Source organism: Cataglyphis hispanica, chromosome 11, assembly GCF_021464435.1.
Source record: "Cataglyphis hispanica isolate Lineage 1 chromosome 11, ULB_Chis1_1.0, whole genome shotgun sequence".
NCBI lineage: Eukaryota > Metazoa > Arthropoda > Insecta > Hymenoptera > Formicidae > Cataglyphis > Cataglyphis hispanica.
Window position 1 is genome coordinate 6,370,570 of NC_065964.1, and position 21,541 is coordinate 6,392,110.

The following is a 21,541-nucleotide window of genomic DNA, read 5'->3' on the forward strand; positions in this document are numbered from 1 at the left end:
ATGAGATAAATTTCCTATGATTCATACCAATAGTGATTTGTCAATAAAAGAATTATGGATAAGCTACATATTAATCTCCATAAAACAAATATCTCAAATAAAATAAAATAATTAAAGCGCGTACCCTCCCCACAAATACGCTTTCGTAAACAATTTGTAAGATATTTGTCGGGCGAAAGAATATAGAATGTTGTAGATCTTGTATCACGACCAAAAAGTATCTAAAATTCCTTAAATGCACACGACATCCTGTTCTCTTTTCAAGTCGTCGGTGATTGATATACTCTTAATTGATTTCATGGCTTCTTTTCAATTTGGTTCACCAGCTATGAGGCTCAGCGTGAGATTCTTGATTTAAAAACGTACTTATGAAACCTGTTGGACAATTAGAGTCAGAGATTCTAACAATCTATTGTTTCCCTTTAATGCCTGGAAGTTATTTCAAGACTTGTCTTGATCTCTCTAATCACGAAAAAAATTTTTTAATTTTTGAATATATAATATAAAACCATACGTCAAAAAAATTTTCTTTAAATATATAAGTGATTATATCTTTTATTATAAAAGAAAATTTCTTTATTTCAATTATTCCGTGTCGAACGATCGAAATATCAGATTACAATTAGATTTATTATTGCGATAAATATGACAGATTTGCACATATACAAATTTTTGCAAAAATGCTAGATGCCTGAATAAACACAAAGTGTAAAACTTTACGTAGCAAAAAATGTTTCACGACACCCTGTACTGTATGAAACATTGATCTCTCTTACTGTCATGTCAACACGGTGAAGCGCAAAGTTCGTAAAAGCGCGATATATTTGATTTCCGAGAACAGATATATTCAAATGAGGTTAAACCCTTAAATGAAGGATCTATATAAGGGCCATTGACTGATGTGGTGTGTAGGTCAGTGGAACGCTTAAGTCGCCTTCGTTACTTTATCGTATGACCTCGTAATTTGTAATGTAACGCGATGGAAGTAAAAATGCGCAAAATGCGCGGAAAATGATATGTTGTAATTTAAAAAAAAAATCAACGCACATTCTATTGCTGCTCTCGTATTTAGGAGCGCAATCTCGCGCAAGAACGTAAGAATACATCCAAGTGAGATAATTAAGACTTTTGAGTAAATGGAACAGTGCTATTAATTTTCTTAATGAATAAGGTAGCAAATATTATTTTTTAATGATTTATACGATGACACTGTGTCATCATAATAATCCCTGATGATTGCTGTAAATCTGATCATTAAAAATTTATTACGTCTTGTTCCATTTGTATCTATATACTCGCACATATATCTCGATCTTAAAATATTAATTGTTTTAAATTATTCTAAGTAATTTGCTTTTTTTTTAAGAAAATAGTGCATATTTGCGTAATTCATATATTTTTAAAGACGCGAATTAGATACAAAGTACAACAATTTTCCAAGCAAATATTTGCCTAGTATCTTATCAGTACAACGTATTTATTTTCGATAAGCAACTATAAAACATCTGATTTTACTTGTTAGTTTGCATTATAGTTTAAAACTGAAGTATATTTTTAAACTTCAATAATATTTTCAATCTTAAGTTTTATCAAAATACAATTATAAGATTTATTAATTTCTAATTTGAAAGACACTATGTATACGAAATATAATCGCAAATATAAAATTCAATCGATGCAATCTCTCCTAAAATTTTATCTAACATAAGAATTGTCCATGCGACATCATAAACAATTCTTATGCAGCTGTTGATTCTCTGTTTTTTTTTATCACGATTGAGAAATGCGATTGTCTATCATTGATAAGCAATGCTTATCTGCAATTAAATGATTATTTTCGTCGACACATAATATTCCACTTATAAAATTATACGAGATACGAATACTCATGAGCTTAAATAATTAGTTGAGTATTTTATCAATATTATTATATATTCTATATTTACATAAATACACTGATCTCAAGAGATCTTTTTTTTTCTAGATTTTAAATTTAATAAGATTTATCTACGGATATATTTCTTTTATTTTAATCCGTGAAAACATTAAAAAGCGGGAGATCTCTATATATACATACGGAAGAAGAATTTTCGAGACATTTATATCTAAATTTAAATCCAATATTTTCTTAAAGATCTTCATCTTCTTGACAAATATTGTGTTTTATTAATAATTTTTTTTTTCATATAAATGCAACAATGAAAGGAAAATTTAAACAAAGAGTGCAGAAAAAACAATCTAGATTAACATTCGATAGGCATAATGATAGCAAACATACGTAACATGGGGATAAGAAGATCGATCGCTGTCTAAGGTAGTGGACAAGTATTTTTATCGGCTAAAAGGCTAGATTCGATGAGAGCGGATAGTTACTTTCTTTGTAGTGGACATTTTGTTTCTTTTCGATCGATTTGTGCTGATTTTTAACTTTAACGATTTGACACATGATAAATTTATCGCAACTATACATAGATCGCTATTTTGACAGAAATTAAGTAATTTATTTATCCCGATCAAAAATGTACATTTAGAAGCGAGATTCTTTTAATGCGCTAATTGGTATTGCTATATATAAGGTACTCTACAAAAAAACTGGGACAGATTATATCTTAGGAACGTTAACAGATATGAAAAATTTTTTTTTGCGTAAGATAAAATATTTAATATGTTATAAATATCTATCTTTTGTTATACTATTATTATTACGCGCTATATATAAAGCGTAGTTGCAATTTAAAAAAAAAAAAAATTTCTACTGTTTAGTGCATTTATTGAGTCTTTATTTTATGTAAAAAAAAATGTGTAAAGTCTTTATAAAGGATTTTAAATTTTTGTTAAGAAGAAAGCTGTAAATATTCCGGTCAAATAATTAGAAATTAATAAATTTATAATGATTTTTCTCATTTTACTTTTCTAAACTTCGTGAATATGATTCATTTGCGGATTCTTCGTGAAATCAAATTTCCTAAATATCATTTAGACGTCACGTTTCGTCTCGTAAGACGAGGTCGCGAACTTTATCTATGGAAGAGAGCGATAACGAGGTCAATGATACATGACTTTATAATCGCATCGAACGATTAAAACCAACTACTATACTTAGTTTAAGTCTATAAATTGATACAATTAAGAAATATTTATATGTGCTAAATATGCAAAAATGTTATTAGATTAATTATGTCGCTTAATATAACAATTACTTAACATAACACGTTGTAGAAACAAGCAATTTTTATTACAAGACATATCGTATAATGTCACCAACATGAGATCACAGATTAATTAATCGTATTGACGTAATGGTTGCTTGGACAATCTACTGATTGCTGCAATGTATCTCTTCAGTGACGTTTGTTAGCCACGCGCGGGGTTTCGTGTCTTATAATAATCAATGAGATATGAATTTAATGTTTAAATAAAGGAACAAATATGTGTTAAAACATTCCGTTAAAGAACTTATTGTATTGCTGTTGACTAATTAAAAGCATTATTTTTTTTTTAAATATATTTGTATATCTGGTTAAGATTCACGTGAATGAAAATTGATCGCGTGTAACGTTTGTTGAATCATTCATACACTTCACATTGGGATTTACCATTGATTTTTTCTTTTGTTGACTCTCTGATTTTTCCCGCACGATATCGACGCGACATAATCAATTAACGCGCGACTGCTTTCTCGTGCATACAGATATTTTGACATTGCATTTTCAAGTATGCGTTAATTGTGCATAAATATCGTCCGTGAAATGAATAAACGAATTGCGATCACGCAAAATGCATACTTACACTTGAGTGTGCTCAAATATGGATCTATTAATTTGCGCTTGTTATGAGCGTGTTAAAATGTAATCATTGTAATTCTAATCCTTTAATTAAGTACATCATGACCCTGCAATACGACTCTATTATTATTGCTCTAATATTCTATTATATAATAATATAATTTTTCTACTTTTGTTAATTTATTAAATTCTATTTTTGTTAATTATTTTAATTACTATAATTTTTATAGCTCTTATTTGATTATTTTCAATCTTTTCTATCTTCTTTCCCATGCTATAAGAATATTATAATATAAATTATGATTAATATATAATATATATTAATCATCAAATTATATTTATCATTGATCTTTTACATTCATACCAAATAAGAGCTCTTTACATTTAAGAGAAGTTAAATTCATGGAAATTCTTCGAAAGTTCTCTTTATGTATATATTGTTAAATATATAATGTGAAAACATTCAATTTGTGGATGGTCCAAGTATAACATCGACTAGTCTTTCAGAGATCATTGACCAGATTTTCGTCCTCTTGGCACGAAATTCTCACGATAATTAACTACTTGGATCTACAATCACTCTTTTGAATGTCCCACTACCCGCTTTAGCATTTTTTATTCAATGAACGAGCATCGATCGCGACACATTTTGCTTCTCTTCTTTTATTTATGCCTGCATACCAATAGTGGTTGGATCAATTGATGTTCCAGCCACAAAACGTCTCGACAATATTTAACTCGTTTTATTTATTTATTTTACTGCGAAGCTTTAGCTTTGACTTTGATATGCGAAATACTTCTTACATTTTCGCATATAATCTCGACAATAATTGCAAAGACATTATTGATAATGAAGAGAAACGTTAATGAAAAATTGAATCTCGTGCTGAATTTCAATGCGACGAGTGTCATATAACACGCGATGAAATTGACCTGTTGTTCGATTAGATAGATAATCCTTGCCAGGTCAGATTAAAGAGAGTAGTTCATTTATATCGCAATATTTTATGCTGCGTGTGAAAAAGCTTGAAAGAGAAACGAGATACAAGTTGAACTCGTCGGGCATCCTGATGTGCCCGAGGCGTTTGGAGAGGGGCGCCCATATAAATGCTACCACTCTCGCTCCTTAACCAGTCTTCAGGGTGCGTTGCTTCCTCGTGTTCTCTCTTCGGTGTTGTCCTGGTTTTCTTTCTCCTTTTTTTCTAGTTTCTTGTTCTCCCTAATATTCGTACGCACTCGTCTTAAAACGCGCGCGATCCAGATTTCTCTCGCGTATCCTCATCTTGACGACGAAATTCCATCACGATGAGCACCAACATCTTCGTCAGGATTTGCGGGCCGAAGCTCCTGCGTACCGCGAAAATGATCGATGAAAGGTCATGGGTCACCGCCAGCAGGTGTTTTAGGTTGGTAGAGACATAAGTTTGATAAGAACGTATGATTGGATTCCTGTAGTTTAAAAATTTGTAATGTAGAAAAATTTGTGGATAAAATGTGAAGGACACTTCACATTTGGAGGAAGACCAGTTGTACTCGCAAGAATTACTAAATTGTCCGAGTTATATTTATGCAGATTTTATTAGCATATATGCTATCAGAGAGTGGATATTGATAACTACTGGATTCAAATAACAGAGATAGTTGAATAAATATGCTGAAATATTAATAGTGCACTTAATTTCTATGCTGATATAAAATTGCTGATTTGTTTTAAGTATCATTTTTAAGTATCATTTTAAATATCATTTTCAAGTTATCTTATAAGCATCGTTATTTTGCATATAAATAGATATAAAATTCAATAATTCAAGGAGCGACAGGGGTTATAAAAAAAATGATGGTGGTAAAAATAATAAGTAAAAAAATAATAAATATATAAATTATTATTTTTGATAATAGTAATAAATATTTTTAAAACGAATAATTTATAATAATACCGAAATTGATAAAATGATATATATCTTTTTGGGAAAAGAATTTTATTATCAAAAGAATGTTTTAATGTTTTTAGCTTCAAAAAAAAAAGAAAAATATGTACACGCGATATATTTCTGGTGAAAGGCTTTTTTACGAAGGCCTAAATATATTGATTTGAAATATATATAGCTTTCAAGGAAGGTTTCGTCGAGGTTGTTTATACACAACGCATATCTGAATTATTTATAATTTTGCATTGCTTATCGCATTGCTTATCGCATTGCTTATTGCTTAAGGCATCACTATTTTTAGAGCGATTTAACATTCGATTAAAAATTTGGACTAGTCAGTGTTATCGAATTATGTATATACATTTGTTAAAAAAAAGGAATTGTCTGATTTGAATAATAATATCTCATGTCTCGGAGTTACGGAATCTCTCGAACTAGTCTCTCGTTGATATTTAAATGTCAAAGTCGGGACGAATATGTTTCGCACACACGGCAACAAGCGCCGTTAAATGTCGAATAAATCATGTGCAGTCTCAGTACGAGCATTTATGCTGTGACAGCCACATTCGTTTAGGAAGTAATTTGCTTTTTACGCAACGGTCGTAGAAGAAGGGCTTCGAACATCATTCAAACTCTCTTCGACGAAATACGCCAGTTGGTTCTTTGTCGCGATTTTTTCCGTTGACAAATTGTTTGTATGTTGAGGAAAAATTTATTTTTATTTTTATTTTTATTTTTTTTTATTATCTGGATAAAGCATGATTAAGTTTTATCCGAAAGCATGTTAAATATAGGGTATCAATAATATTTTTGTTCATAAAGTAAGCTCTTGCTCGTCTCTTTTGTTTCTCTTCGTTACATATCTTTTGCCCAGATTTTTCATTTTTCGAAATCTACACCTGTTCGTCCCAGATACTTTCTACGTCAAACGACGATTAACTTGTCGTGAAAACCGGTAAATTATACGTTTAATCCTTGACCTTATTATCATCATCATCATTATTCCTATGCTTGTAACGCAAGCTACTTAAGAAATATAGTTGCAAAGACGATCGCCTTCAACCGTCGAATCCATTTTGTATGTGAATTACAATAAATGGCAAAAACTTTTAATAATTTTCTTATTGAAATATTTTTTGAAGTAAATATATTTATGTGAGGCTAGGTTCTATTTGAAACATTATCAAAAAAACAAACAAACGGTGGAATAATAAAATCGAAGATTGTCATTAAAATTTAAAAGAGCAACACTCCGTCGAGAAACGCAGAAATCGAAATTTAATATTCGACGACACTGGCTTACGTATCGTTTTATCGTTTAGCCGGCGAATTTATATTGTATTCAAGTTTCACCAAAAATTTACGTTAGAATCACGCAAAAATCCAAGTGCGTCACAAATGTGCCTGCATAGTCATTGTGTTGGAGTTGGAGGAAAAGAAAATACCCAAAAATGTATATTTAAACATACGACCTGGGTGAACATCCAAGAATTTTTTTTCATCATGTATGTATTACATCTGCTCTTAATGATGTACGTGCAAAATACAATTTTAGAATGCTAGAAAGATTTTTTATTTTAATTTTATATATTATAAATTATAAGACAGAAAATATGTGCACGGGAAAGATCGTGCAAAAATACCACCAGTACTAAAATACTAAAATGCCAACAGTATCATTTCATTTTTATCACTTGCCATTCGTGCGTCCAGACATATAAATGACATAAGCACTGATATTGCACGCGCACGTGCATATTATTGGCTGCTTATGGTAAAACAATGGATTGGACAAAGGTCGCATTTTCTACTGCGTCCATGCGAGTTTAACGGGAAGTGCATTAACCTCCGCATTTATTTTCATCCTTCAGAGTCTTTATTCTCTCTGAGCACCGCAAAATACGAGCAAAAATCCGAATGAGAGGATGCGAAAAGAATCACTTTGGAAAGAAAAGAAAACGCTTTTTAAAGCAGAGAGATGAAAATTGACTAGGTTTTGTGAGATTTACAATTATTTGCAAAGCTGTATTTTCACATTTGACATTTGATTTGAATAAATCAAAGTCTCTCATATATATAATTATAATTATAATTAGATCATTACATATCGCATTACATTTCACATAAAAATCTGTATAATCGTTATTTTATATAAATCACATCTTTGATTTGACTTCTGAAAGAGATCTCTCAATTTTCATTTTCTTTTGAAAATTAATATAGTAATTAACACGGAAAAAGTTACACGTAGTGCGATGAAAAATCATCAACGCAGGATAGATGATAAATCAAGAATTAATCATCGAGATTAATTTGAAAAAAAAATTGTATTTTTGCCAGACTTTTAATTTCAAATCTTATCGAATTGTCGATTGGTCACAATCATCTCATAATTGCGATAAGAGCGGATCAAGCATATACTTGTTCTCACATCTCTTTGATATGCATGCATCGTGCAAAAAATAGCTTTATGCTCGCACGTGACCAAAGATAACATTCATTTCGATACGCTTTTTCTCTGAAAGGTTTGCTTGACGTATGCAAGATATTTTATATAAACTCAACAAAAAGAGAGAGAGAGAGAGAGAGAGAGAGAGAGAATAAAATAGTATAAGAAATTCCGATATATATTTATAAATTAATTAATATTAATATTTTTTATATATTTAATTCTTAATAATATCTTTTATAATATTTTATTCTTGAAATCGAAAGTGTAGGAAGTCTGTAATCTTTCTCTTTCCTGTACAAAATCTTGATTTCCAGAATTCATTTTATTCTATCACGACATCTAGAATAACAATGAAAAGTTATCGCAATCGCTTTTGCAAAACCCAAACATGAACATATGGCATTAATCATGTAATTGCATAGTGACGTGAGCAAATTATTTTGATTTGCATTTTATAAATTCTCAAAGCGATATAAACGTGTGTCACGATATATCAGTTCTCTCTCCAAATTAAGGTCAAAGTTTGTCCGTAACCGGGATCCGACGTGCGACCAAAACATATAAAAAGCTATACTCTTTATATTAATATCAGCCACTCTATAATAGCAAGAAATTTTAAATGTATTTCTAATTATCATAATAATTTTTAAATTACTAATCTCTTATAAAATTTGTTTAAAATTAAATGAATAAGCAAATGAAATACTTTGTAATATGTAATCAAAACATAATTGTTATTTATATTTTATTGCTGAAAATCATTTCTTTTCAGTCCATCTACAACTTCGAGAGAAATATATTTCAATTTTTATTAATGGAAGATTTCATAACTAATTTAATTTAGTCACAAATCACTCCAAATTAAAGAAAAAAATTATTATTAAAATTATATATTGAAACGTTTTTAGATTTCTTTAAATCTAAAATAATAATAACTATTTTACATGGAAGAGATAATCTTCAATTTTTAGGCATTAAATTTTTAACTTTTCTTCTAAGTTTTTTTATATCGTAATTAAATATTTCTTTAAAACTGAAAGAGAGATATAATTCTCTTGAAACTGATATCTATAAATCGAAGAAGAGAGCGAGAGAGAAATCGAGCCGAATTTGTAACAATCTGTTTTGATTTCTATCTTCAAAATTTATCCAGACACTTTATCAAGTGTCTGTGTTATGTGTGTATGTGTGTCGGTGAACGGGTTTGCTTCTCCGCCCGGGAGATTTTCGTTAGGAACCAGAGGAAAATTCCGTCGGCGCCAATGGCCACGCCAACGCTCGCGACGTGCCGAGCAAGTGCGTGATGCACGCACGGCTTGCGTGTTACGCGCGTGAAGCCCCGTGTGGGCGCACCTATCTTTTCACGGTATACTACCACAGTGAAAGTTCTTCTCTTTCTGCGTGCGTGTTGCATCACGGATGCGTCTCGATCGAGGCCTGCTTCTCTCGCGGCGTCGCTTTAAAATGCGATAGTATTAATAATTTTTAGCTGAGACGAGTGCCCAAAATCTCTTTCTAAATTTGTTAAAATTAAAACCTCCGATAAATCGAAATGAAGAAAGAAAAAATAATTACATAGCAATTAAATAAATACACAATAATGTGTATAACTTTTATGATGCATTTTTCATTCATATATGAAGCGTGACATAAACACAATAAGCGGATGCACACACGTAATGTAATTAATCGAATTATATGCTAAATACACATAATTAATATTGTAAAGATGTAAAGTACCACGGAATGTATTAGATCACGGATGCGAGATAGATAAATAAATTGTAATTTTATTCTCTATAATTATTTTTTCGTACAATTAATATATTTCTTAATAATTCACGAAAAAGAGATTATAATTCGCGAACAATTTTTCCTTTCATTTTTATTTATCCTCATTATTCATTATATATACCTCTCTCTTTTTTTACAGCATCACCATGTCGCGCACCGTGCTGAAAGAATCGCCGAATGCGGGATTAGATAAAACTCTATTGAAAAAGTACCTCGATTTGCCTCAGCCGGAAAATGCGATTCTGGCGAAGTACATTTGGATCGACGGTACTGGCGAAGCATTACGTTGTAAAACCAGGACCTTGGATTTTGCGCCGAAACATCCTTCCGGTGAGTGAGGACTCACAGAGATTCGTATCAATATAATATTTGCTAAATGTAAAATGTTTGTCTACCTTGTATCGAACTAATTTTATTCGGAAAGGCGAGCTTAGAGCTCCCAAGATAAAATTCCATTAAAAAAAAAAAAATAGTCTGCATTTTCTTTCATATTATATTTCAATTTTAATGTCTATTTTTAATCTAAAGAAAAGTTTTGTGGATTTTTGTGACGCATAATTTTTGTTTCAATTCACTTTATGCATAATTAGTTATTTTTAAAATAATATTTAGCTACTATTCCGGTATTTTCAATAGTTTAATAACGACACTGATAGGGATAAGAAGAAAATTGCTTTAGAAGAGTAAGATCGTATTTCAAAAAACGAAAACGCACCTTTTTCTGGTGAGTTTTATAAGGATCGCGATACACGGATTGCACGATTAAGGTATCTCAATTGTTCATTTACATATTTCTATAAGACCTTGCAACAAGCATAATGGTATGGCTCAATCTTTCAGTCGATCGTCCTCGCTAGTCTGCCGCCGTCACTAAACGTGCGTGTATCTTGATATACGAGCGATTTTATGATATATGTTGAAGAACGACTTTGCAAAAATGACATGGAAAAAGTTTATTCTTCTAATAATAATATGCATTCCGCAAATGAAACATGACAGTAATAAATTTAAAAAAATTTATAATGCACGAATCTATGACATATCATAAAGTCAGATACATTTGTTAATCGATCATAAATATATGTGATTTTCAAATCAAATATAAGATCCCCATATTTTATGAGTATTGATAAATGAAAATTTAGGCGTTTGCATTATAATTGCGAAAAATTGTTTATCACAATTTATTCATGATGAAGCAATGTTATCTAATCTCATATAGTACGCACATATAGAAAGATAGAAAATATGAAAGCAATGAACTCTGTTTGTTGTCAACAACTTAAGTAATCATCGCAGATTTTTGTAGGACCAACTATTATCGCATTAATATGTATAACTTAATATCATTGCCATTGTATTATATATGATACTATTGTTATGTTCATTGAACATATGTTTATTTCGAGAATAGAATCGAGCCTTGTAGAGATCGTATGCTAAGTGATAAATATTAGATAAATATTAATTTCGTTTATTAATGGATTTCTTCCGGAATATAATGAAAAATTAAATATATTAATAAATTATAAGAAAAAGATTCATATACAATGTGTATGTAAGAAAAAAAAATAATTAAAAAATTATTCTCGCGTTTTTTTAAGCAAAAAATTTAAGTTTGAAAAAATGAAAAAATGCAGACAGATACAAAAGAAAAAAAAAACATATATATAGTATATTTTATAGGCCTTTTTACCATCAATAATTTTTGATTAAATACGAGATTCTTTTAATCTTTCGATTATCAATTTCAGAACTGCCAACATGGACCTACGATGGTAGCTCAACGTATCAAGCTGAAGGTGCCAATAGTGACATATATCTTTATCCAGTGGCCATTTATAAAGATCCTTTCCGTGGCGGTAAAAACATACTCGTGCTCTGTGACACCTACAACAGTGACAAGACGCCAACGAAATCGAACAAGCGATGCATTGCGAATCAGGCGATGGAAGCCATCAAGGACCAGGATCCTTGGTTTGGCATCGAGCAGGAGTACACTTTGCTGGACTTTGACGGCAGGCCGTTTGGTTGGCCCAAGAACGGCTTCCCGGGTCCGCAGGGCCCTTATTACTGCGGCGTCGGCGCCGATAAGGTATTCGGTCGCGAGCTTGTCGACGCTCATTATAAAGCCTGCCTCTATGCCGGCGTGAAGATTGCAGGGACCAACGCCGAGGTAATGCCCTCGCAATGGGAATTTCAGGTAAATATTCGAATTATCAATTGATGTAATAGAAAGCAAAACGGATAGCATTCCGGCTAAATGATTAGATGAAAGATAATTAAAGAACTCTTACAGATCGAGCTTTGATATAATATAAATTGGAAATGAGATAGTATAATCAGATATAACGCTTCTAGATTATGTTGTATGTATGAGAATTAAATTTACATAACAGAAAGAAATTAATTTAAGAATTCTATCAATATATCATGCAAATTTATTTCGAGATTTATGATTTAAAGCTCTGTGGAAATTTAACTTTTATCACCTTTGGAATGAAAATGTCTCTATATCTCTAGAATTTTTCTATTTTAAAGTGAGTATTTTTTTATTATGGATCAAGGTGGGACCGTGCTCGGGCATCAGCGCCGGGGACGATCTGTGGGTTGCCCGATTCATTCTGCACCAAATTGCCGAGGAGTACGGCGTGATTGTTACGCTGGATCCGAAACCGGTAGACGGTTCGTGGAACGGCGCCGGCGCCCACACCAACTTCTCGACGAAAGCAATGCGCGGGGAAAATGGTATCGCTGAGATCGAGAAAGCGATCGACAAGCTCAGCAAGCAACACCTCAGACATATCCAGGCATATGATCCGCGCGGAGGAAAAGACAACGAGCGCAGATTAACCGGAAAATGCGAGACCAGTAACATTCACGACTTCAGCGCCGGTGTAGCCAATCGGAATGTCAGCATTCGCATTCCCCGCGGCGTCGCCGAGGATAAGAAGGGCTACTTGGAGGACAGGAGGCCCAGCAGCAACTGCGATCCCTATTCTGTATGCAACGCTCTGGTTCGCACCTGCGTGCTCAATGAATAATAGAGCTTACGAGCGTGTGAGAGACCACATCGGACTGACACGCACACATCCGCATACACACACCTGGAGCGTACAATTATTATTCGTAGAACTTAGGATCCTATCCTATCGTTATCTTGTTTGGAACAATGTTAAATGTTATCTGCCGGACAAAAAGTGATGAAGCTCGAGCTCTTCAGATCCAGCATCTAAGTGTCGCTCGAAATATTTATCAACTTTAGGTTCCGCGGAAACGAGGTCTTTGTCATCGATGATCAGTCAAGATTGTATCAAACGTTGATTAATATTATGGAATTAATTTTTGGTTCTCTTTTGCTGTTTATGTTATAGATTATAGATAGAATATTATTATCTAGAGAATTGCATTAAATCATAGTCAATTTATTCAAATCGTCGATGTGTCGATTGTATTCAGCAGGGATATGAATGTTAGATAGTCGTAAGACGAGCTTGTAATTGTAAATACGAAGCACACAAGTTGTTCTTATCGCTAAATTCTTTCCTCATAGAATTATCTTTAACAGGCTTTTTCATAATTGTCGTTTTAGACGACACACAAGATAAAATGAAATACATTTATATTTGTCTAAAAATAGAGAATGAATTTATAAAATCAACAATCTTTCTTTCTCTCTCTTACACATTATTCAAAAATAATAAAAGTAAGTCAATGAATTTATACGAAAGGAGCTCATGAAACAAACTATTTGCTAAGTTCACCTTCTCATCATTTGCGTTTGCGCGCGTGAAATTATTAGACCGTGCAATAAATTGTATAAATAAGAAGAAAAATCGCAACGTTTTGATATAATTATTTTATTTTTTATAACATATTTTATATAAGGTTTAACCTTTTTATAATGTAAACATAAAACGGTGGTGTTGTTATTATTATAGCTTCTGTTTTTAGATAGGAGTTTTGATTGTACTTGTGTGTGCACTAGTACAGTCTAAAGAGTGTTGCACATAAATCCACAAATATATATATGTATAAAAACCATATACACACATAGCATATATACATACAATTGTTTATATAAATATAATTGAACTATAGCGAGAGGTGCTCAAAACAATCATATATATATATATATATATATATATATTACCCTATTAAATATATAATAATATATGATGGATATCTTCTCAGTCAAAGTGTTTGTTATGCTTTTGCACGTAATTTGAAATATATAAATAACAGCTGTAATTATTAAACATTTTAAAAGTCGCAAAAGTGTTCAAAAAAAAAAGGTTAAAAAGCATACAAGTTGCCTTTTCTAAATGAATGGAGGTATGCTGTAAGAGAGGACAAACAAAATTTTAATCTACGAAAAAAATCTTGCTGTTTTATGTTTTATGAAAACAAAATTGTTTTAAGAAACCAAAACGAGAAGACTCTCGAGAGAGAAACTTCTATATGCGCCTAAGCTCGGCTTAAGTCTTGATTATAAATACAGTCCAAAAGCGGAATCATTAGATTCACTGATTTCAAGTTTCATTCGTGTTTGATACACGAGAATCGCGTCCAAGCGGCAAATTGGACGATGTTGAATAAAACCGCCGATTCTATGTGCTTTACTTATATAATGTGTAAAGATCACGTTGATCTTTATTGAGGAAAAAGCAGACCCGTTTTCCAACTTGTCTCGCGTTTCAAGTATCCAATCAGTCGGCTGTCTGATATAAGTTTTATGATTTAAAAATCACTCGTTAGATGTATACGAATGCATCTAGCTAGACTCTAGGCCACAGCAAAAGCCGAAAGATAGTAGCATTAGACCTCAAACTGGATCCAAAATATGTTAAGACACGCGCGTTTTTATACATACATAGCCGGTAATCATAATCATGTAGCACGTTCAGTATACATTTCGACGAGAACATTGATATCTTTAAATAAAGAGTTTGTGCCTCGTTATCGAATGAAAAGGGAAGCTTATGAGCGTCTTTGATTGTAAGCGATATTGAAGGTGTAGTCCGAGAATTTTAAGTTCTCATTAAATGTAAAATGGGAAAAATTACTATTGATAATATAGTATAATTGCGAAACTATAGAATATATATACATATATATATATATATATATATATATATATATATATATATATATATATAAGAATGTGTGCGAGAGATCGATAAAAGTGACGTTTGACCAATTCACAGCTTGCCTTCTTCGACGTATTCGCCGGAAATAGGAGGAATACGTCGTACGAGCAGTATACTACCTATAGCAAATATCTAGATAATTAGTGCAAATGAGAGATAGGCGTTTAAGAGAATTTATTATTTCATATTTCGTAATTGTTTAAGGCGAGAAGAAGAATAAAATAGGCGGTGTCTCCGAAGAAAGGTGTGCTGATTTTGTTGCCAAAGCGAGAATTTTGTCGGAGACACAATTGACAATTAAATTTTAGAGAATTACATAGGCGTATATATTAATAGAATAATTGTTAAATAAAAAAATTTTATCTTTTCACATTTTATTTTAGAAAGTTATTAAATGTAACAAAAAGCTCCTCAATTATCGAGCTATTATAACATTTCTATTTCTTTGTTACTGATATGTTATATATTTTATTTCTTTATAATTTTCAATTAGCATTTGTAAGATAAATTTTCAAAAAAAATATTAAAGATTACGAATCTCTCTTTTCTTTAATTCTTTTTACAATTAAATATTTTTCTTGATTATTGATTTATCGATAAACGAAAACATATAAAAATATCTTTTTTTCATCAAGCCTTATAGACAGAAACGATGATACTTTTATTGTTTAAATTTAATAAAGTTTAAATTTAAAAATAATACGAATATTTTGCTTCATAATCGAGATTTTGCTCCATAATCTTTTTTTTATTTATTATCTTTTCTACCAAGCTTTTCATGATTCAATGAAATATCAGTGAAACGAAAGATTGTTTAAAAATTCCATTTAAAAAAGTTGGTGAAATATGATTATATAGATTTTTACACTAAATAGTTTTAGATATGAAAATAATTTATTTTTAATATTTAAATATTATAAACAAAATATGTAAATTGTCTATTATAAATAAGATATTAAAAAAAAATAAGTACATGATAATGAAATTTATTAACACAACATAAGAGAGAATAATTATCATCTGTTAATGAGAGAAATATTTTATTATTTTTATTACAATCTGATAATCCTCCTTGATACTTGCTTTTCTAAATAATTTTTTTTTATTATTGTCATTAGTATATACGAATATATGATCAAGATGTAACTTGTTATTGTATATTTTCATATTTTATATAAAAATGTCTTTTATGCTGATTTTATCAGGAAATATTGTACATGATGACTATCCTTGACAATTTTATAAATAATAATAATCACTGTCATTGTTATTATAATGATTAATAAAAGATAAAAAAATCCATATTTCTTTAGCAGAACAATAGAAGATATTTCTGAGAGAAATGGAGAATACACTTACAGTTATTATGTTTACGGAATAACGAATTCTATAAATAAATTTATAATTACAGAAGATAACATTGCTTTATCTTCTTTTTTCGGATCTTTTTCATAAAAATATAAAAAGATTTTACATGGATAATGTAGGGTATATAATCGTAATTAAATAAAAAGTAGCTAAACTTTTCTCATACATTTTTACATATGTTTCAGATAAATTTCTATTTCTCTTTCTAAGAAATGCTAATGACTAAAGGAGAGGTAATTTCTGCACAAAATATCGAAACCACATGTAGCCTGTGCTTGCAGACAATCCATACCAAGTGATTATATAACTTAAATGTTCGTTTCTTAAAGTTACTCTTGTTTGGCCACCAATTGGACCTTGTGGGGTGCTATATCCAGGTAATAATTCTATATATACAGGTTCTGCTTCTGCTATCTTTGCCATTGCATTTAAATCTCTGGAATAAACATAAATGCTTGAGGTTTCAGGAGAAAATATTATTTTCTACAATTATTAAAAATTTCTTCAATACAACTTTACACATTAGATACAAATTAGATAAATGCTATATTACATCTTTATACCTGTAATGCCATACCCCTTTTGCAGGAGCATTGTCAGGTACAAATGTAGGTCGTTTTTCAGTTGCTCTAATAATGCCGACGATTTCTATAGAATCTGTAATCTTCTTTTCCATTTTAAATAATGTACGATCACTTTTAGGTATCCATCCACGATTCACCATAATAGTCAAACTGAAATAATCATTAATTAATTCCATAGTGTAGAATAAAAAGATCTTTTTCATAATATAATTCAATTAATAAAAGCAAAGTGCAATTACTCTCGATCTTCCAATTTAAAAGGTGTGATTACATAATATCCTGTACCCGGCTTGCGTGAAAATATTCCACCACTTTTTTCACTCACAGCTTCTCCACCTAGAATGAGACTTCTAGGCCCCATCAAAAATTCCTTTTCATACAAAAATTTTCCCTTTACCTTCACAGGATAATATTCCTTATGCTTCAGTTCATCTAAACTGGAAAAAACATATTTCTATGAAATGCCTATATTTAACAGAGTACTTACAATATAAATCATCATATATAATCTTACTCAGATGGCAAATCAATTGGTTCTGTAGAAGTACGATACTTCAGATTTTTTATTAAATCCAACTTCCATCGCCATCTCTTAATTTGCCATGTGCCAAGTGCGAAAGTAGCAATAGGTATACTCTGTATAGAAATTGCAACAGATAAAAATATGAAAATTAAAAATTACCAATAAAATAGTTTTTAAATTAGTTTTTTTTTAATTTAAAAATATAAATTTTACTTTTTATGTTTATATGTTTATCTTTATTATATTTATAAAATTAATATATTGCAATCTTAAATATATATTTATTATTATTTTTATTAATATTAAGTAATTTTATAATATAGTATATACAAAAATATCATCCAAAAAATTTTACATCAAAATTTCTAAATTTTAATATTTTTTTTCTGTATAAATTTATAGTATATTATAATATATTAATTAATAAATTCATTTCGCAAATTTTTATTTACATTTCACAAACATGAAATCTTTCTATATCACTATGATACATACAAAATCTTACAATAAATTATAAGCATAATAAGTATGTTTGTAGTATTACTTGCCAACAAGCAATATCCATACACCCCAATAGATTCTTCCGGTCGTTGATATCTATTTATTTCGATAGCTTTATTTGAGCGCATTATTTTTTGACTTTTACATCTTACTTGCATATTCGCATTACCAAACAGAGACACGTGCGCCCGATTGTCGAGCGTATATCTTGCAATTCTCGAATTTCTCAACATTTTTATAGCCATCAAATTCATATTTTTAATCGTATTTAATTCTGCAAACGAAATCTTGTATGTCTAATCATAAAGTACTGTCATTATTGCAAAATTCACGTTAAAGATATAATTCACAGATTGTGTATGCGGTTCAATAAACTTTCTGTCAGCTGTCAGTGTATGATGAGTGTATATTCTCTGGGAGTATAGAAAATCATTCGTATACATATATATTTTCGTTCATCGTATTGCTCTCTCTCTCTCTCTCTCTCTCTCTCAAAACGGAGCATGAAATAGAAAATAGAACAGCTGATGTCGAGCTTCGAATGAAAATATACCTTGATTGAATCGACATTACGCGCTCGATGTACGAAGCGCATGCCCAAGCCCGATGTGACGTAATAAAAATGGTTTGATATGTCACGGTATGTACTGAAATCGTCTGATACGGGCTTTAAATTGTGCCGAAAAAAGTCCCTATAGATTATTGCTCACTGGTGAGTGTGACAGTTGACGGTTGGTGGCAGTGGGCGCGGTTTATCCACTTTTCTCTCGGATGGTTCTTTTGCTTCCGGAAAATCATGGTGAGAGAGTAGAGATTGTTTCTCGGCAATATTATTATTGATATTATTGTAATAAACGACGAATGAGTCGGTTTTTTCACAGTTTTTGCTTTTCTCGCACGATGATCATTATTTTCGAACGACGCGAGAATCTCGCGCAAAATTATCGCGAGACTTAACCTCATCGTTACACGAGCTTATTAATCACATGTTGTACGGCGTGTTCTCCGAAATTCTAGATGCATGTGTGCTCGATTTAATTCACTATATTCGTCGTTTATTACACGATATAATTTTCACGATTACACGATGATATAAACTGTATTCATAATTTACAGTTTAGGAAGTGTGCGTTCTACAGCAAGTTCTTATTTAATTTCTTAAATCAGATTCAAAATTCTCTACATATGTATATATATATCTTCAATGAGAGTCTTTTCTTTTTACTTTAACTTATTATGTAAATAGAGCTTTTTTTACAATTGATTTTTTACTGTATTTGATTATATTTTGTTATATTTTAATTCTGTGTTACAAGAACACATGCAACGCATCGTAAAATTTTAATTTTTGTATATTAGAACTTATTATTTATTAAAATTGCAGATTGATATAGATTATGAGTTATCATTAATACTGTGCTTTTTTATTAACAGCCGTTTCAGAGATTCGTGCAGTCAGGCCGTGTGGCCTATGTGAGCGATGGACCTTACCAAGGCAAATTGGTCACCATTGTTGATATTATCGATCAGAATCGAGTAAGAATATTTTTTTTTATTAAATTATATTTAATGAATAACTTTTTAGTGAATGACTGTAATATGAAGCAGGTAATGTTCATTATGAATAAGAAACATTAGCGGCAAGATATTAGAATATTGATTACAATCATGTTTCGACTGCAGATAATATTATGCAAGAGATTTACATACAAACAGATATTGTTCTTTGATATAATAAAGATATAAATAAAGGCTAAAAATGTTTTCAGAGAAGTTTGATACTATATTTTCATATATTTGTTTCTGTATATTTTTTAAATTATACTTTAATTAAATGATGAACCAATATTATGATAGGAAATGCCGGCTGACTTTAATGATGCCAATTTATTTCTGAGAATACAGTTATTGCGATTTCTATAATAGTTTTATTAGATTTCAGTACTTAATTTTTTACTCTTTCTAAGGTTCTGGTCGATGGCCCATCGACAGGTGTACCTCGTTGTGAAATGAGACTTAACGAGCTTCACTTGACGAAATTCCGCTTACGTTTTCCATTCTCTGGATCCACTCGTGTTGTACGTAAAGTATGGGAAGCAGCTAATATCAACGAATTATGGAAACAAACAATGTGGTCTAGAAAGGTTGAAGCTAAAAAGAAGGTAATTTAAAAAATTCGTCAATTTTATCACTAATTAATAAATGCTATTTATGTTAAATAATTATTGTTTATATTTTATTTAAAAAACGGTACTTTTAACATAACGTTTTGCTTCATAAAAGAAAGAGGAGATATGCTAAATAAGTTTCTTATCATTAGATTTTTATAAAATAGCTTAAATGTGTATATGATGAACCAATATTATTGATAGGAACTGCCGGCTGATTTGACTGATGCTAGCTTAATTCTGATGATACAGTTACAATTTCGACAGTAAAATATACTTCGACGTATTATGATTTATTAGAAAGAATCTTCTTTGTTTCAGCGTGCGGCACTTTGTGATTTTGATCGTTTCAAGTTGCGTAAAGCAAGGCAGATAAGGAATAAGTTGCGGACAGACGCGTTTTACAGATTAAAAAAGAAAACCAAGAAGGTTAAAACTGGCGATGCAGCAAAGAAGAGTACGAAAAAAGCTGCGAAAAAATAATTCTTTGAAATAAATACAAAATTATTTTACAAAGGTCTTATTATTTATGATATTCTTTTCACACACAATGAAAAATTATTGGTTGAAAACCTGTTTATTTCATTAAAACTTGAATTTAAGCATTAAAAGAATTATAAAACAATTTGATTTTGAATGAGAAATAGCAATAGAGAGTAATTATAATTCTATTGAAATTTATTATTTAGGCTTAATATCAGAAATTAAAGATTTTAAGAGTTCAGAGATCATTATTTAAAAAAAAAAATTATTTTATTTGTCCCTTATTATTTTAAATATTCAATAGTTAATTATGTAATTAATTAGTAAAAATTAAAATATGAATGTTACTAAATATATATATCCTTTTACTTTAGCAGAAACGCAATTATAATTTTGATAAACTCGGAAATTTGCGGTATTAAAAATTTGAATAGAGATTATTATGTTTTACTTTTAGGAAACATATAGAATAAATAGAAAACATATTTTTAGCGATTAATATTTATTTCTAAAACAAATATTCTAAATATTTAGGTATTGCATTATATTTTAATTTATTTATTTATTTATATATAAATTATAATTTTATATATATGTCAAATCTATATACAGCGTTAACATTTCACGTTTTCTTGAAAAACTAGCATAACAACCAAAAAAAAGAATATCTTAGGAAAAAAAAACCTTTTCTACTCTCAGTCATTATATCGCACACATAGGCGCGAATTGGAAGATGTGCGAGTGCATTTTAAATCGATTTTATAATCATATGTGCAATTGGGTACGTTATATAATAACCGATCAT

At 30.4% G+C, this 21,541-nt stretch overlaps 3 protein-coding genes across 6 annotated transcripts in view; 2 read left to right on the top strand and 1 right to left on the bottom strand.

The window, feature by feature from the left end:
• The window catches only part of LOC126853162 (glutamine synthetase 2 cytoplasmic), a 29,337-nt gene extending 13,680 nt beyond the window's left edge, over positions 1-15,657 (top strand). For 3 of the 4 annotated variants that reach the window (XM_050598692.1, XM_050598690.1, XM_050598691.1), the window contains exons 2-4: positions 10,099-10,289; positions 11,714-12,162; positions 12,527-15,657. In XM_050598692.1, coding sequence (XP_050454649.1) covers positions 10,106-10,289; positions 11,714-12,162; positions 12,527-13,003 — 1,110 coding nt within the window. In that variant the 5' untranslated portion in view covers positions 10,099-10,105 and the 3' untranslated portion in view covers positions 13,004-15,657. Of the gene's footprint in view, positions 1-4,905; positions 5,192-10,098; positions 10,290-11,713; positions 12,163-12,526 lie in introns of those variants that run through there. The other variant, XM_050598689.1, reaches the window with a different exon arrangement.
• Positions 15,658-15,791: 134 nt separating this feature from the next.
• Positions 15,792-18,552, bottom strand: LOC126853171 (surfeit locus protein 1). Its single transcript, XM_050598714.1, has 5 exons — positions 18,133-18,552; positions 17,576-17,697; positions 17,301-17,498; positions 17,041-17,211; positions 15,792-16,913 (listed from the first exon to the last, which is right to left on the bottom strand). The coding sequence occupies exons 1-5, from the start codon at positions 18,337-18,339 to the stop codon at positions 16,700-16,702; spliced, it is 912 nt and encodes a 303-aa protein (XP_050454671.1). The 5' UTR covers positions 18,340-18,552; the 3' UTR covers positions 15,792-16,699.
• A 249-nt stretch (positions 18,553-18,801) lies between these two features.
• LOC126853181 (60S ribosomal protein L14) lies at positions 18,802-20,769 on the top strand. Its single transcript, XM_050598728.1, has 4 exons — positions 18,802-18,884; positions 19,520-19,621; positions 20,053-20,247; positions 20,575-20,769. Exons 1-4 carry the CDS (start codon positions 18,882-18,884, stop codon positions 20,734-20,736), a joined length of 462 nt encoding a protein of 153 aa, XP_050454685.1. The 5' UTR covers positions 18,802-18,881; the 3' UTR covers positions 20,737-20,769.
• The last annotated feature ends 772 nt before the right edge of the window (positions 20,770-21,541 follow it).

Excerpts from the sequence above, each read along its gene's own strand:
- LOC126853171 (XM_050598714.1), bottom strand. The coding sequence starts at position 18,339 with ATGAATTTGATGGCTATAAAAATGTTGAGAAATTCGAGAATTGCAAGA. Across the intron at positions 17,212-17,300 it reads TTTAAATTGGAAGATCGAGA|TTTGACTATTATGGTGAATC; the intron begins GTAATTGCACTT and ends TGATTATTTCAG. Across the intron at positions 16,914-17,040 it reads AAAGGGGTATGGCATTACAG|AGATTTAAATGCAATGGCAA; the intron begins GTATAAAGATGT and ends TGTTTATTCCAG.
- LOC126853181 (XM_050598728.1), top strand. Across the intron at positions 19,622-20,052 it reads ATATTATCGATCAGAATCGA|GTTCTGGTCGATGGCCCATC; the intron begins GTAAGAATATTT and ends ACTCTTTCTAAG. Across the intron at positions 20,248-20,574 it reads AGGTTGAAGCTAAAAAGAAG|CGTGCGGCACTTTGTGATTT; the intron begins GTAATTTAAAAA and ends TCTTTGTTTCAG.